At 38.3% G+C, this 14,026-nt stretch overlaps 1 protein-coding gene across 1 annotated transcript in view; it reads right to left on the bottom strand.

Moving 5' to 3' along the window:
- Window positions 1–13,766, bottom strand: part of LOC142494749 (protocadherin gamma-B5-like) — a 414,541-nt gene extending 400,775 nt beyond the window's left edge. The window contains exons 1-2 of the mRNA XM_075599186.1: window positions 11,200–13,766; window positions 5,956–8,370 (exon numbers count right to left, since the gene is read on the bottom strand). Coding sequence (XP_075455301.1) covers window positions 5,956–8,370; window positions 11,200–13,632 — 4,848 coding nt within the window. The 5' untranslated portion in view covers window positions 13,633–13,766. The remainder of the gene's footprint in view (window positions 1–5,955; window positions 8,371–11,199) is intronic.
- Between the last annotated feature and the right edge of the window lie 260 nt (window positions 13,767–14,026).

Genomic DNA, 14,026 nt, shown 5'->3' with positions numbered 1-14,026 from the left:
GCCAGTTTTTATAGGGTTTCCTCCATCAAAAGCAGTTAAAATTAATTCAAAGAAGTTTTGTTTTTCACGGTCTAGAGGCTTCTCTAGCACAAGTTCTGGATATTTACTTCCATCTGTGCTAGTTTTTTCTCCCAGTGTGAAATACTCATTTGCACTGAGTTTATATCTCTGAATATAATTGGTACCAAGATCTGGATCTTGTGCATTTCCTAGAGCAAAACGTGCTCCTGGGTAAGCAGATTCACTAATTCCTATATCAAAAGTATTCTTGGAAAAAAATGGTGGGTTGTCATTTATATCTTGAATTTCAACTTTAACTGTGTAAAAATTCAAAGGACTTTCAATTACTGCTTCAAGGTTTAGAAAGCAACTCTGCTGTATTCCACATATTGTCTCTCTATCTATCCTGTCTGTAACATATAGGTCTCCATTTTCTAAATTCACATTGAAATACTGTTTTTTGGCACGTGAAACAATGTGAAATTTTCGAATGGATAATTCCTTAATATCCAAACCCAGATCTTTTGCAATACTCCCTACTATAGATCCTTGTTTAATTTCTTCATATATTGAGTACTGAAGCTGACCAGAAATAGGCTCACAGAGGAAAGAAATAAAGAAAAATACTACTTGCCATGATATTTTCCTTTGCATGTGTCCATATCTGATCTTCGAGTCCCCACACATTGTAATCAGATACAATTATATTGTATGGCTTCTTTTAAATATCCGCGGCATACAAATAAAATGTAAAACATCCAAGTTTTTCTATGAAGATGAGAGGAGTAATCACAGTTGCTGTAGACCGAGTGAAAATGTTGCAGTGCTTCCTGCTGATCTGCACTGTCTGGCTGTTGTACAGTAGGAATCAGTAGGAAGCTCCATAATCAGCCTGCCTATAGTATCTTATGGGTCAACAGCGGCACACAGCGTCTCAAATGAAGAACTGCAGTCAAACTGCTCAAAGTCACAAGATCTCAAATAATATTCACCTCCAAGAAATATATAGCAAATGATCAGAGAAACCAAAAATGTTCCTTGTTACTTATCTATGTTGCTTTGTATTTAGCAAACTTTAATAAACATTCAAACGTTAAGAATACTACAGCTAGAACTATCAGAAACCTGATGCAGGCACAAGCACATTAGTGAAACTGAAAGAAATTCACTGGTTACCAATCAGAGAGTGAATGTAATTCAAAATACTCTCTACATAAGGCCACACACATCGTACTTTACTCCATATCAGCCAACCAGACCACTCAGATCAACCAACCCTGTTTAGTCTTTATTTATTCGAAGGGTTCTCAACTCCAGTCCTTAAGACCTCTCAACAGGTCAAGTTTTCAGTATATCCCTGCTTCAACAAAGCTGGCTGTTTAGAAATCCTGCTCTAACAAAATCCCTCAGGATTGGAAAAAGACAAGTACAAGCCATAGGGCAATATGTCCAGAAATCCTTGTTAAACGCATTTGCTTTTAAACTTAACTCCCTGTACACAATTCAAATTTAAGACCGCGTCCATACTCCGCGCGACCGCGCATGCGGTGCGAACAAAAGGCCATACCTCTATAAGGCAGCCCATAGAGTGCGCGACCGCGCACGCGATTTTCCAGAAGACAAAAAATCCTGTTTGTCGCACGACGGCCAGGTCACATGGGCAGTTCAGCCAATGAGGGCGAGCCGCTCACGTGACGTCATGGTCACGCCTCCGCCACGCCTTCCCATCACTGTGGATCACAGGCCACAGATCGCTCGGCCGATAGGCGTACATGGCGCCATGCTCACCCCTTCTGTTCGCACTGACAATCAAACCGCTTGTGGCTCATATTTGACTAAATAAGTGTAACCTCTCTATATTTCTGTGCCTCAGACTTATGCATCTGTCACTGAGGTGGGGGCCTGAGTCATTATGTATACAATACGTTCCACACGTGGCATAGAACTGAACAAAAGGAACATTACGGCACTGGGTTACATAACTGATTTATAGCTATTTAAGAGTAACATAAAACCTTGTAATGCTTGTGTAACACCCCTATCCCCCCCTAAGGGAGATTTGTAGGTCTTATGGTGTTATGGTGCTGTGGTGCTCACTTGGTTCCCAGGAGGACTGAAACTCCGCTATGTTGTAGGAAGTGGGGTACAGGATAGTCTTTTAAAGATGGTGCAGAACCTCCATCCTGCTGGGCTCATGCCATAGACAAGGGTTTATCCCCACAGGAACTTCTATGATAGCAACAGAAAGGAATCTGGATACCAGCATCAGTGTAACATATTTATTGGCACAACAGCATAACTGAACAACAGCCAGAAGAGTTCCCTTGTTTCCAGGATCCCAGCCCAGGGTTACCATCCCTTCTCTGTATGATACACTCCTGACAAAGCAAGACCCCAGCTTGCAAAACACATTGAGTGGAGGAGGGAGGAGGAACCTTGGAACCGGGAAGAAGTGACGTCAGACACCCTGCAGTCAACCCAGTGACAACCCCAGCGGCTGCTTTCGGGGAACACATACGGAGGACTCAGGTGACACGGACTCAGACCGGGCAGCAACTGCTGAGCAAAAGAAACCTTTATGTGCCTTGAGTGGCTGTACTAAAATGTGAGTGCGCCCTCAGGAGAAATTTTATTTGTTTGTGTTGTGCATTAAAGTCTGTTTTTAAGCATACTGCACAATCACTCCCTTTTCTTTCCCCCTACCCAACTCTACCCTACCTATTGATATCAGCTTTAATGCAGTGATAAGTTACCACCAGGAAGCTGCAGACAAATAGAGACTTACCTGTCTATGATGCTCTCCCTCATCCCCTGTGCACATGAAGAGACTGATTGACTGAATCTTGTGTGTGAAGTAGGTGGCAAGGTCTCGGGCCATGAGGATAGAAAGGGCTGCAGGTATAGTTGGGTGGAGAAGGGAGCTAAAGGTGGCGAAAAGGTATTGAGGGTTAGAGGACAAAGTTTGTATGAGTGAGGAAAAGTAGGATTGTTTGGCAAGAGAGAGAGTAGTATTATGGGTGAGAGTAAGAACTTATAGTGGAGGAAGTCTGGTTTAGAGTGAAATTTGGTCCAGTAAAGTTCCACAGTATGAGCACTTTTGGAGGTAGCGGGTAAATTGTGTGTACCACGATTGTGGATTGGATTGTCGTCGGCGACGTGTGGTGGCAGGAGTCGTATTCTCCAAAGCGGATGAGAGTGTACTGTCATATTGAGAGATTGAAACACAAAAAACACAAGCGCAGAAGCATATAGTGGAGTAAGTTCCAATATTATTACATATATAAAATGTAAGATATCTGCGTACATCCATTCAGATTAAAATAGGCATATCGTGCACTTAGGTCATGAGTTACCTGGCACCGCAACAACCACAGGACCGCAACGACCGCCGGATCACTTGAACTCCGCTTGACCTTCCGTGTGGAAATCCAGGTATAAGAAGTGGATCATACACCGTCCTCGGGAGACCCTCCGTTTGCCTCTGTGAGTCCAATGTAGAGAGATTGCCTGGTCGAGGCAGGGGTCTAGAGCATGTACTATAGGTTTCTGTATTTGCATGTGGAAGTAGGTTTTGTGGAAGGTGCAGAGGTTAGAGTGAACACAAAGGTTAGGTGGTGAAGATCAGAGAGAGGGAAGGGCGTGTTAGAGGAGTTAGAGATAGAGTTAGAGATAACTTTAATTGGTTACTCCAGCTAAGAAACTTCATTCAAACCAAGGCCCCTATTCAAAACTCACGACATTTGAAAATACTGTATGTGTCTTAGTAGCGGTGATCATAAAATCTTGATCTCTAGAATGTATAAAATATTATCAGAAACAGAATCCCCTGCTAAACCCAAATTGATGTCAAGATGAGGGGAGGATGTGGGAGAGAAGTTGGACCATGAGGACTGGGAGAATATATTTCAGGGAGTATCAATAAGTTCTGTACATGCTCTAATCAAAGAGAATGCATTAAAATGGTTCATCAATGGTATTTCATCCTCTTAAAATGGTATACCTTCTTTAAGAATTCCTCTCATCTGTGTACAAGGGATGGTGATCAGCGGGGTTCCATCCAATTGAGAATATGAGTAGACTTGAAATGAACTTATAGCCCACATTTACTCTGCCACTAGATGTGACATAAGATAATTCATGTAACCAGGTATTTTTTTACTTTTTTATTGTCTATTTGTCCAGCCTTAATTTTAATTATATTTCTGTTTAAGTTGCAGACCAAGCAATATCCTACATGTGTTTTTTTTTTTTAATAAATCAGTTCTGTACTATGAGAAAATACTTGTAGCATTTTTTTTTTTTTTAAAACAACTCTAAATTACATTTTTTATGTATTATAATGTAACAAGCATTTTTTGTTTCTATAGCACCCACTTACAAAGTGACATTCCCTTCCTCTTCTGAAACAGGTTCTGGCACACGCTTTTTTGAGCCCTGCCCTCTCTCTAGCTGTGCACCAATTGTATCTAGTGACTGCCTGCTCACATGATCTTCCCAACAGAACTTTGCTTCTTTTGTCCATTTCTGCTGCACTGACAGCCATTTAGTGAACCCCGAGCCGAATCTTCACCGATCTATCATAGGAGAACGGATCGATCAGCAACTTAGCTAATAACTGATCATCGTATGGATTGTATTGATGCACATATTAAAGGAGAAAAAAATCAAATGTAAAAAATAAAATAAAAAACACAGCAGCTTGGACTGCTGCTTTAATCCGTTTCCCCCTTCCTGAGTTTTGTACCTCCATTTTATTATGCAGCCGAAAATAAAGTACGAGATTTTTAAAAAGCCAATAAACCCATTACTGTATACGCTGTGGTTTTTGCAAAGCTCAGTCAACATTCTGGTACAATTCGCAAACTTATAAAACTTTATAACAATTCGAAATATCGCAAAATGTCATTTAAAAAAACACAAAATAAGAGACATCTGTGAAAAAAATTTTGAAGCATATCTCTACTGGGAATTTTTTACATTTAATCTTAAACACAATTATTTAACTTACTGTAATATACAGTATTTATATAATAGTGATCACTTAATACTGAGTTTTTGCTGCAACACTGGTACAATGCTGTTGCATTAGTGTCCTTAAATAATACTGGGAGCTATTTATCAAAGTATCCTTAGCAAAAAACTGGCACAAAAAAGAGCGATTTCATCAAAGATATTCGTTTAATAAATATGGTTCTGCTTTTTCTCCCGTACTGCACGAATTGTTTACATCAGTCAAATTGCTAAATTAAGGAGTTTCCATTATGTATAAGTAATTAAACAAATCATAATGTTATTTGTGTCAATTCAGACTTGCTTCAGTTTATCAAACATATTTTTAGCAGAGTTAAAAGATTTCTGTTAATAGAGAATATTTATTAGTATATTGAGAAGCAGATATTACTACAAATCTTTAACCAGGTGATAACCAACAATTAAAATTATGCAGTGAAGCACTGACACTTATGGAAAAACTCCTTTCTTAGCATCAAAGTACAAAGTACCACACAGCACATTAGTTATAGAATATGTACATATATTTATCACATTTATGGCAAATTGCTTAAAGTACATACAGATGCAGCCATCAGTATCCGACCACTTGCCTGTGGCAATCTCACAGTAAATGCTGCAACATTTCTGTGAGATTCTGCAGTCAGACTAATGGCCCATCGGTTGAACACAGTGGGGGTCCCTGCAGTCCCAGTCCTGCTGCAGATATCTCACAGAAATGTTACAGCGTTATTGTGAGATAGCCCCAGATTTTCCAAGGCAAGTGGTCGGATACTGGTGGCTGCATCTGTAACTTGTCCATGTGTACTGATAATTTGTATGTTAATTAGACATTAAGCTAAAATGGCACAATCTATGTTGCCATTGGGAGTTGCAATAAATCCCACTGAATATTGACATGCCTTTGTTGTTATTCGCTACAGGTAATCAAGAAATGCATCTTACCTGTGCCAGGCTGGCAGAAGGCAAAATGTCTTGCAATGACTCTTTGCCAATAGCTGAATCCTCAGTATCAATAAGACTGTCTACTGGAACATTCTGGCTTGGTTTGAGATATGCAAACTCATTTTCACTTGCGTCCAGGGCTACACAAACATCATATGAGTATGGCAGTGGCAAACTTCCGTCGCTGAATTGATAAGGATATCTGAGGGCAACCTGTGGATAAAAATCTTTACTTATAGTCCCAAAACTTGTTGGAGTGTGTGATTTTCTGCATTTAGAAATAACTGTAACCATCACTGTCAAAATGAATAAAAAGGAAATCAAAGCTATGGATATAACTAGGTAAATGGTTACATTAGACTGAGTATCTGAATCCCTGGGTTGGTTGCTTAGCTCTGGAAGAACTTGTTGAAAGTTTTCTGCTACTACCAGGTTTAAAGTAACTGTAGCTGAGAGAGATGGGTATCCATTGTCTTTTACCATGACTATAACTCTTTGTCTCAGAGTATCTGTGTCTTGGAACGTGCGCGCCATTCTGATTTCACCTGTGTGTTGGCCAATGATGAAGAAAGATGGTTCAGGAGAATGTAATAAGTGATACGAGAGCCATGCGTTGTGTCCAGAGTCAGCATCCACTGCAACTATTTTAGTGACTAAGAAACCTTTCTCAGAAGAGCGAGGAATGAACTCAAATAATGCTGTGCCCTCTGTGTCTGGTGATGGATAGAGAATCTTAGGAGCATTATCATTCGTATCAATGATACATATCTTTACTGTGATATTGGTGCTTAGAGGAGGAGATCCCCTGTCTTTAGCTATTACTTGGAGTTGAAATTCACGTGACTGTTCGTAGTCATATGAGCTCTGTGCATAAAGAACTCCAGTCACAGAATTTATCGAAACATATGAAGACATTGGAAACTCCTTCATATTTGTATTTAGAATGGAGTATATTATTTGTGCATTCTCATTAAAATCCAGATCTGAAGCATGGACCCTGTATATTGAGTTCCCTGGTGGGTTATTTTCTGGAACATATGCAATGTAACTTGTTTTCTCAAAAAACGGAGGATTGTCGTTCACATCTGATATAGTCAATCGAATGGTTTTGTTGGTAGATAGTGGAGGAGATCCTTTGTCTACAGCTTTAATTGTAACATTAAAACCAGAGACTCTTTCTCTGTCCATATTAGTTGCTGTTACAAGTTTATAGTAACTACTAGATGATGATATTAATTGAAAAGGCAACATTTCAGAGATTTCGCAAACAACCTCACCATTTTCTCCAGAGTCCAGATCATGAATATTAATTAGTGCTATCTCTGTACCTAGTGAGGAATCCTCTGGAATTGTAGTTAAAAAAGAGGTGATTGTTATTTCAGGTGCATTGTCATTAATATCAATAATTTGTATTGACACTTTACAATGAGCGACCAGACCACCACCATCTTTAGCTTCCACAGTCATCTCGTAGTTCTCTGTCACCTCATAGTCCAGCTCTCCTATTATTTTAATATCCCCATTATGAGAATCCATACTGAAAGTTTGGAGAGCGTTTTCAGTAATGTGACTAAATAAATATGTTATTTGTGCATTGGAACCTTCATCTTCATCAGTAGCATTTATATGGATAACTAGAAAATTATTTGGTGTATTTTCATTTAAACTTATTCGATATGTGTCCTGACTGAATACAGGATAGTTATCATTCATATCATGAATCACAATCTTAATTTGAGCAGTGCCCGTTTTTAAAGGTTTTCCTCCATCAAAAGCAGTTAAAATTAATTCATAAAAGCCTTGTTTTTCACGGTCTAGAGGCTTCTCTAGCACAAGTTCAGGATATTTACTTCCATCTGTGCTAGTTTTTTCTCCCAGAGTGAAATACTCATTTGCACTGAGTTTATATCTCTGTACAGAATTGGTACCAAGATCTGGATCTTGTGCATTTCCCAGAGCAAAACGTGCTCCTGGTGAAGCAGATTCACTAATTATTGTATCAAAAGTATTCTTAGGAAAACTAGGTGGATTATCATTTATATCTTGAATTTCAACTTTAACGGCATAAACATTCAAAGGACTTTCTACCACTGCTTCAAGATTTAGAAAACAACGCTGCTGTATTCCACATATTATCTCTCTATCTATCCTGTCTGTAACATATAAGTCTCCATTTTCTAAATTCACATTGAAATACTGTCTTTTGGCACGTGAAACAATATGGAATTTTCTCACTGATAATTCCTTAATATCCAACCCCAGATCTTTTGCAATACTCCCTACTATAGATCCTTGTTTCATTTCTTCATATACCGAGTACTGAAGCTGACCAGTAATTGGCTCGCAGAGGAAAGAAATAAAGAAAAATACTACTTGCCATGTCATTGTCCTTCTGATCTCCCCACACATTGTAAGCAGGTACATTTATATTGTTTGGCTTCTCTTAAATATCCAAAGCATAGAAATAAAATGTGCAGCAACCAAGTTTTTCTATGAAGATGAGAGGAGTAATCCCAATTGCAGTAAACAGAGTAAAAATGTTGCAGTGTTTCCTGCTGATCTGCACAATCTGGCTGTTGTAGGAATCAGAAGATCTTCATATTCAGCCTGCCTATAGTATCTTATGGGTCAACAGCGGCACACAGAGTCTCAAACTAAGAACTGCAGTCAAACTGCTCAAAGTCCCAAGATCTCAATTAATACTTGCCTCTAAAAATATATATAGTGAATGCTCCAAGAAACAAAAACCTTTCACTGTTGCTTTGTATTTAACATACTTTAATAAAAAATCAATTTTGAGCTCAAAAACAACCAGATCAATCATTTGCAGGCACAACAAGAACTACAGTATCAGAAACCTGGGCAGGCACAACCACCATCAGTGAAACCCAGGCTACGAATCAGACAGCGAATTGACTTCAAAGTCCTTCTCTTTACGATCAATAAGGCCACACGTGGCCTTGCGCCAACATACATCTTGGAATGCGTTACTCCAGACCACTCAGATTAGCCGACAATGCTCTGCTCTGTGTTCCTGTATTCAAATCCCTCACGACTGGAAAAAGAGCATTCTGGGCAGAAGGACCAAGACTTTGTAACAACATCCTTATCATTATCTACACCAGGACAGCCCCCATCTTCCATGCATTCAAGAACTCAGTTAAGTCTCCCCTCTTTTGTGAAGTATTTGGGCACTAGCCAAAACTGAACAACATATTGACCCGCGCTGCAAAACCCCTGTAGTCGACACACTGGAAAATTCATTAAGAAATAGGATCATCATTTATTTATTTTAGTAAAAAACACACCTCCACTTAAGGGGATATCGCAATACTTTACAGTTAAACAAATTAAAATGATCAGCAATTATTTTGTTAGACAGGAAAAGTCAGAAGGAAGAGGCAAGTCTTACATCCAGCCTGAAACAGTAGGTGTAGAGCTACTCCTGAGCTCTAGTGGTAGCGAGTTCCAGACCTCTGAAGCTGCACATGGGAAGTCCCGTCCACCCAGTGTAGGGTGCAGTACCCTTGGCACAGAGAGGCAGACCCCCCTGAGGACCTGTGAGCATAGCCTTCGAAAATATATATTTATAGCAATATAGAGCTTGTGTTTCAATTTGTAGTAGAGACAGAAAACACAAAACAGTACATTCTAGTTTTCTGTCTTTTGTGTGCTCTGAATGATGGAGGGTCTATTCACCTTACCATTAGTGTGTGTCTGCTTTGGTTTAAGGAAGTACCTGTGACACATTGTAGTTCTTTGTATATGACAGTACACATGAAAAAGAAACCTATGAGGTTTTGAAAGCTCTAATGGTGGTCCATAACAGGTATCGCAACCTACAAACAAATCTGTTTTGTCCAGGACTAATAGAGCTACTTTTAAACTAGATCTTTGTATGAAACATATGTGAAGTTTCATTGACAGGTAAAATAAAATATTATCTATGTTGGATAAAATTAACAATGACATACAGTGTTGCTGATTTTAACACCTACTCCAAACAGACATTAACCGTTTATATTTGGTGGGATAAACACTTGTTAACAATAGACATTTAACACTTGAATGCAAATAATACTAATCATATCAAAGTGCCCGCCAATAAATTCTTTAACATGTACAGTAGGGGCCCGCTCATACTGCGGGTTCCATTCTAGGCCGCTGCCGTAAAGTGGGGCCCTACTGTATTTTATTGTACCTTTGAAAACAGAGATGCTTTGTTTAGTGACAGCCGGATACTTTGCTGCTGTGCACATCATACCGAAAATCGCTGGAAAAACGGAACAAGCGTCAAACCTAATGAATATGGGTATACATTGGGAAACGCCATATGAGCGGAACGCTGTAAAGCAGAGCGCCGTAAAGCGGGGCAGCCAGTATTGATCCGTGACAAACTATTTTGAAGATATCTATCTGATATAGTGCTTAAAAACTCCAAGAAAACTCACCATTTCAAAGACGTCTACGTGCTTACGTGCTATACCTCTAACATTCCACTCCCCTGCCCCTCCATTCCCATTGGGACATAACTGCATGACTGAACCAGTCTCCACACAGATTACATTTTTTTTCAGATGTACTTGTGCGACAAAACACTTCACCAGATAATTTGTCAATCCATTGATTAATAGGTTAAGTTCCACAGAATTTAAATTAAAACAGAATAATAGTTCATCTTGGAGGACAATTTTGATGCAGATTAAACTATTATTTTTGGCACACCGATACTATTGTATTTATACATTCCATTTACACACTATTTGTGTGTGCCAATATACTTGCACACATTGAAAAATAAAGGGTTAGTACATAGGCAAACCCAAACACAATATAATTTTCAACTTCCATGCATCAATTTTACCCCACAAATTCCTTTTGCGAACCTTAGCACACAGGCCCCTTCATGTTGCACACCATGCATTCGTATACGGTATGTACATAGTAGAGGTTGTTTATCAATGTTTCCCAACTGCAAAATGGGTGCAACACTGTTTCATACATATCTCTCAATAATTATAGTGGCTATTTGAGTATCCTGACTGGTAAACTAGTGCAAAACTGCGTTACCATTGCTTCATGTTGTTTCTGTGGACTGATAAATATCAATAGACCATTTGAGAAGCTGGTGTGAAATACCGTATATGTAGATCCACAAATGATGATAATGATACTTGTGTCAGTCCAACAATATACAGTATCTACATTTTCCATGTTAGGAAAATACTACAAAATATATCTTACCTGTGAAAGACTGTTATCCGGTAAAGTTGGTTTTAGGGGATCATTTCCAATAACTGAGTCATCAGTATCAATAAGGCTGTCTACTGGAACCTGCTGACTTGGAGTGAGATAGGCAAACTCATTTTCACTGGAGTCAAGGGCTACACAAACATCATATGAGTATGGCAGTGGCAAAGTTCCATCGCTGAATTGATAAGGATATCTGAGGGCAACTTGTGGATAAAAATCTTTACTTATAGCTCCAAAAGCAGTAGAAGAATGAGATTTTTTACATTTAGAAATGACTGTAACAACCACTGTTAAAATGAACAAAATTGAAATTAAACCTATAGATATTACTAGGTAAATGGTTACATTTGATTGCATTTCCAACTTGCTTGATTGGCTAGTTAGATCTGGAAGAACTTGCTGAAAGTTTTCTGCCATAATCAGGTTTAAAGTAACAGTTGCTGAGAGAGAAGGGTCTCCATTGTCCTTCACCATAATCACAGCTCTTTGCCTCAAAGTATCTTTATCTTGAAAGGTGCGTGCCATCCTGATTTCACCTGTGTGTTGACCAATGATGATGAAAGATTGCTCAGTAACTTGAAGTATGTGATAGGAGAGCCATGCATTGTGTCCAGAGTCAGCATCCACTGCAATCACTTTGGTAACTAGATAACCTTTCTCAGAAGAATGAGGAATAAATTCAAATAACACTGTGTCCTCCGTGTCTGGTGATGGGTAGAGAATTTTAGGAGCATTATCATTCTTATCTATAATACATATCTTTAGTGTGACATTACTGCTCAAAGGAGAAGATCCACCGTCTTTAGCCATTACTTGGATCTGAAATTCTCTTAACTGCTCATAGTCAAATGAATGCTGTGCATAAATAACTCCAGTTACTGAGTTTATGGAAACATATGAAGATACTGGGATGTCCTTAATATTTATATTGAGAATTGAGTAAATAATTTGACTATTTTTGTTAAGATCAAGGTCGGAAGCAAGGACACTGTGTATCGAGGTTCCTGGTGGGTTATTTTCTGGAACATAAGCGATGTAATTAGCCTTCTCAAAAATGGGTGGATTATCATTTACATCTGATATAATCAATTGAATGGTTCTATTGGTGGACAGTGGGGGTAATCCTTTATCTGTGGCTTTAATTGTAATATTATAATCAGAACATTGTTCTCTGTCCATAGTAGTTGTAGTAACAATTTTATAGTAACTAGTAGATGGTGATATTAATTGAAAAGGCAACATTTCAGAGATTTGGCAAACAACCTCAGCATTCTCTCCAGAGTCCAGATCATGGATATTAATTAGAGCTATCACTGTTCCAGATGGGGAATCCTCTTGTATTGTAGTTGAGAAAGAAGTGATTATTATCTCAGGTGCATTATCATTGGCATCGACAATCTGTATTGCTACCTTACAATAATCAACCAAGCCACCACCATCTTTAGCTTCCACTGTTATCTGGTAACTCTTTGTTACCTCAAAGTCCAGCTTTCCTATTACTTTAATGTTCCCACTTTTAGAATCGATAGTGAAGATTTGGCGAGCATTTTCAGTAATGTGACTAAATGAGTATTTTATTTGTGCATTGGAACCTTCATCTTCATCAGTAGCATTTAGATGGAGAACTAGAAAACCATTTGGTGTATTTTCATTTAAACTTATTCGATATGTGTCCTGACTAAATACAGGATAGTTATCATTTGCATCATAAACCACAATTTTAATTAGAGCAGTGCCAGTTTTTGCAAGTTTTCCTCCATCAAAAGCAGTTAAAATTAATTCGTATAAACTTTGTTTTTCGCGGTCTAGGGGCATCTCTAGTACAAGTTCAGGATATTTACTTCCATCTGTACTGGTTTTTTCTCCCAGTGTGAAATACTCATTTGCACTGAGTTTATAGCTCTGTACAGAATTTGTACCAAGATCTGGATCTTGTGCATTTTCTAAAGCAAATCGTGCTCCTTGTGAAGCAGATTCACTAATTCCTACATCAAAAGTGTTCTTGGAAAAATATGGGGGATTGTCATTTATATCTTCAATTTCAACTTTAACTGTGTAAAAATTCAGCGGATTTTCAATCACTGCTTCAAGATTTAGAAAACAATTCTGCTCTATTCCACATATTATCTCTCTATCTATCCTGTCTGTAACATATAAGTCTCCATTTTCTACATTGAAATACTGTATTGTGGCACGAGAAACAATATGGAATTTTCTAAATGATAATTCCTTAATATTTAAGCCCAAATCTTTTGCAATACTCCCTACTATAGATCCCTGTTTTAATTCTTCATTTATTGAGTATTGAAGCTGACCGGAAATAGGCTCACAGATGATAGAAATAAAGAAAAATACTACTTGCCATGTCATTGCTCTTTGTATGTTTCCATATATGACCTTCTGACACATTTTTAGTAGATACATCTATATTTTCTGTCTTCCTTTATATATCTTGAGGATGGAGAAAATGTGTAATATCCAAGGAGAGAGCAGGGTGATCCCAGTTGCAGTAGAAAGAGTGTATATGTTGCATTGCTTCTTGCTTATCTGCAGTGTATGACTATTGTAAGCATCAGTACAATTCTCCATATCCAGCTCCTCTACCTTGTGGGTCAACAGCGGCACACTGAGTCTCAAATGAAGAACTGCAGGAAAACTGCTCACAACATTTAAATTAATCTTTACTCCTAAGAAATAGATGGAAAATGTCCCTGGAAACAAAACATCTATTCTGTGTTTTTTCAAAGCTACTTTTATTTACCAGATTTTAATAATAATTTCATTTTCAGCACAAAATCTTATAATTACATACAGTACA

Source organism: Ascaphus truei, chromosome 5 (genome assembly GCF_040206685.1).
Source record: "Ascaphus truei isolate aAscTru1 chromosome 5, aAscTru1.hap1, whole genome shotgun sequence".
NCBI classification, from domain to species: Eukaryota; Metazoa; Chordata; class Amphibia; order Anura; family Ascaphidae; genus Ascaphus; species Ascaphus truei.
This window is presented reverse-complemented; position numbering and strand designations above follow the sequence as displayed.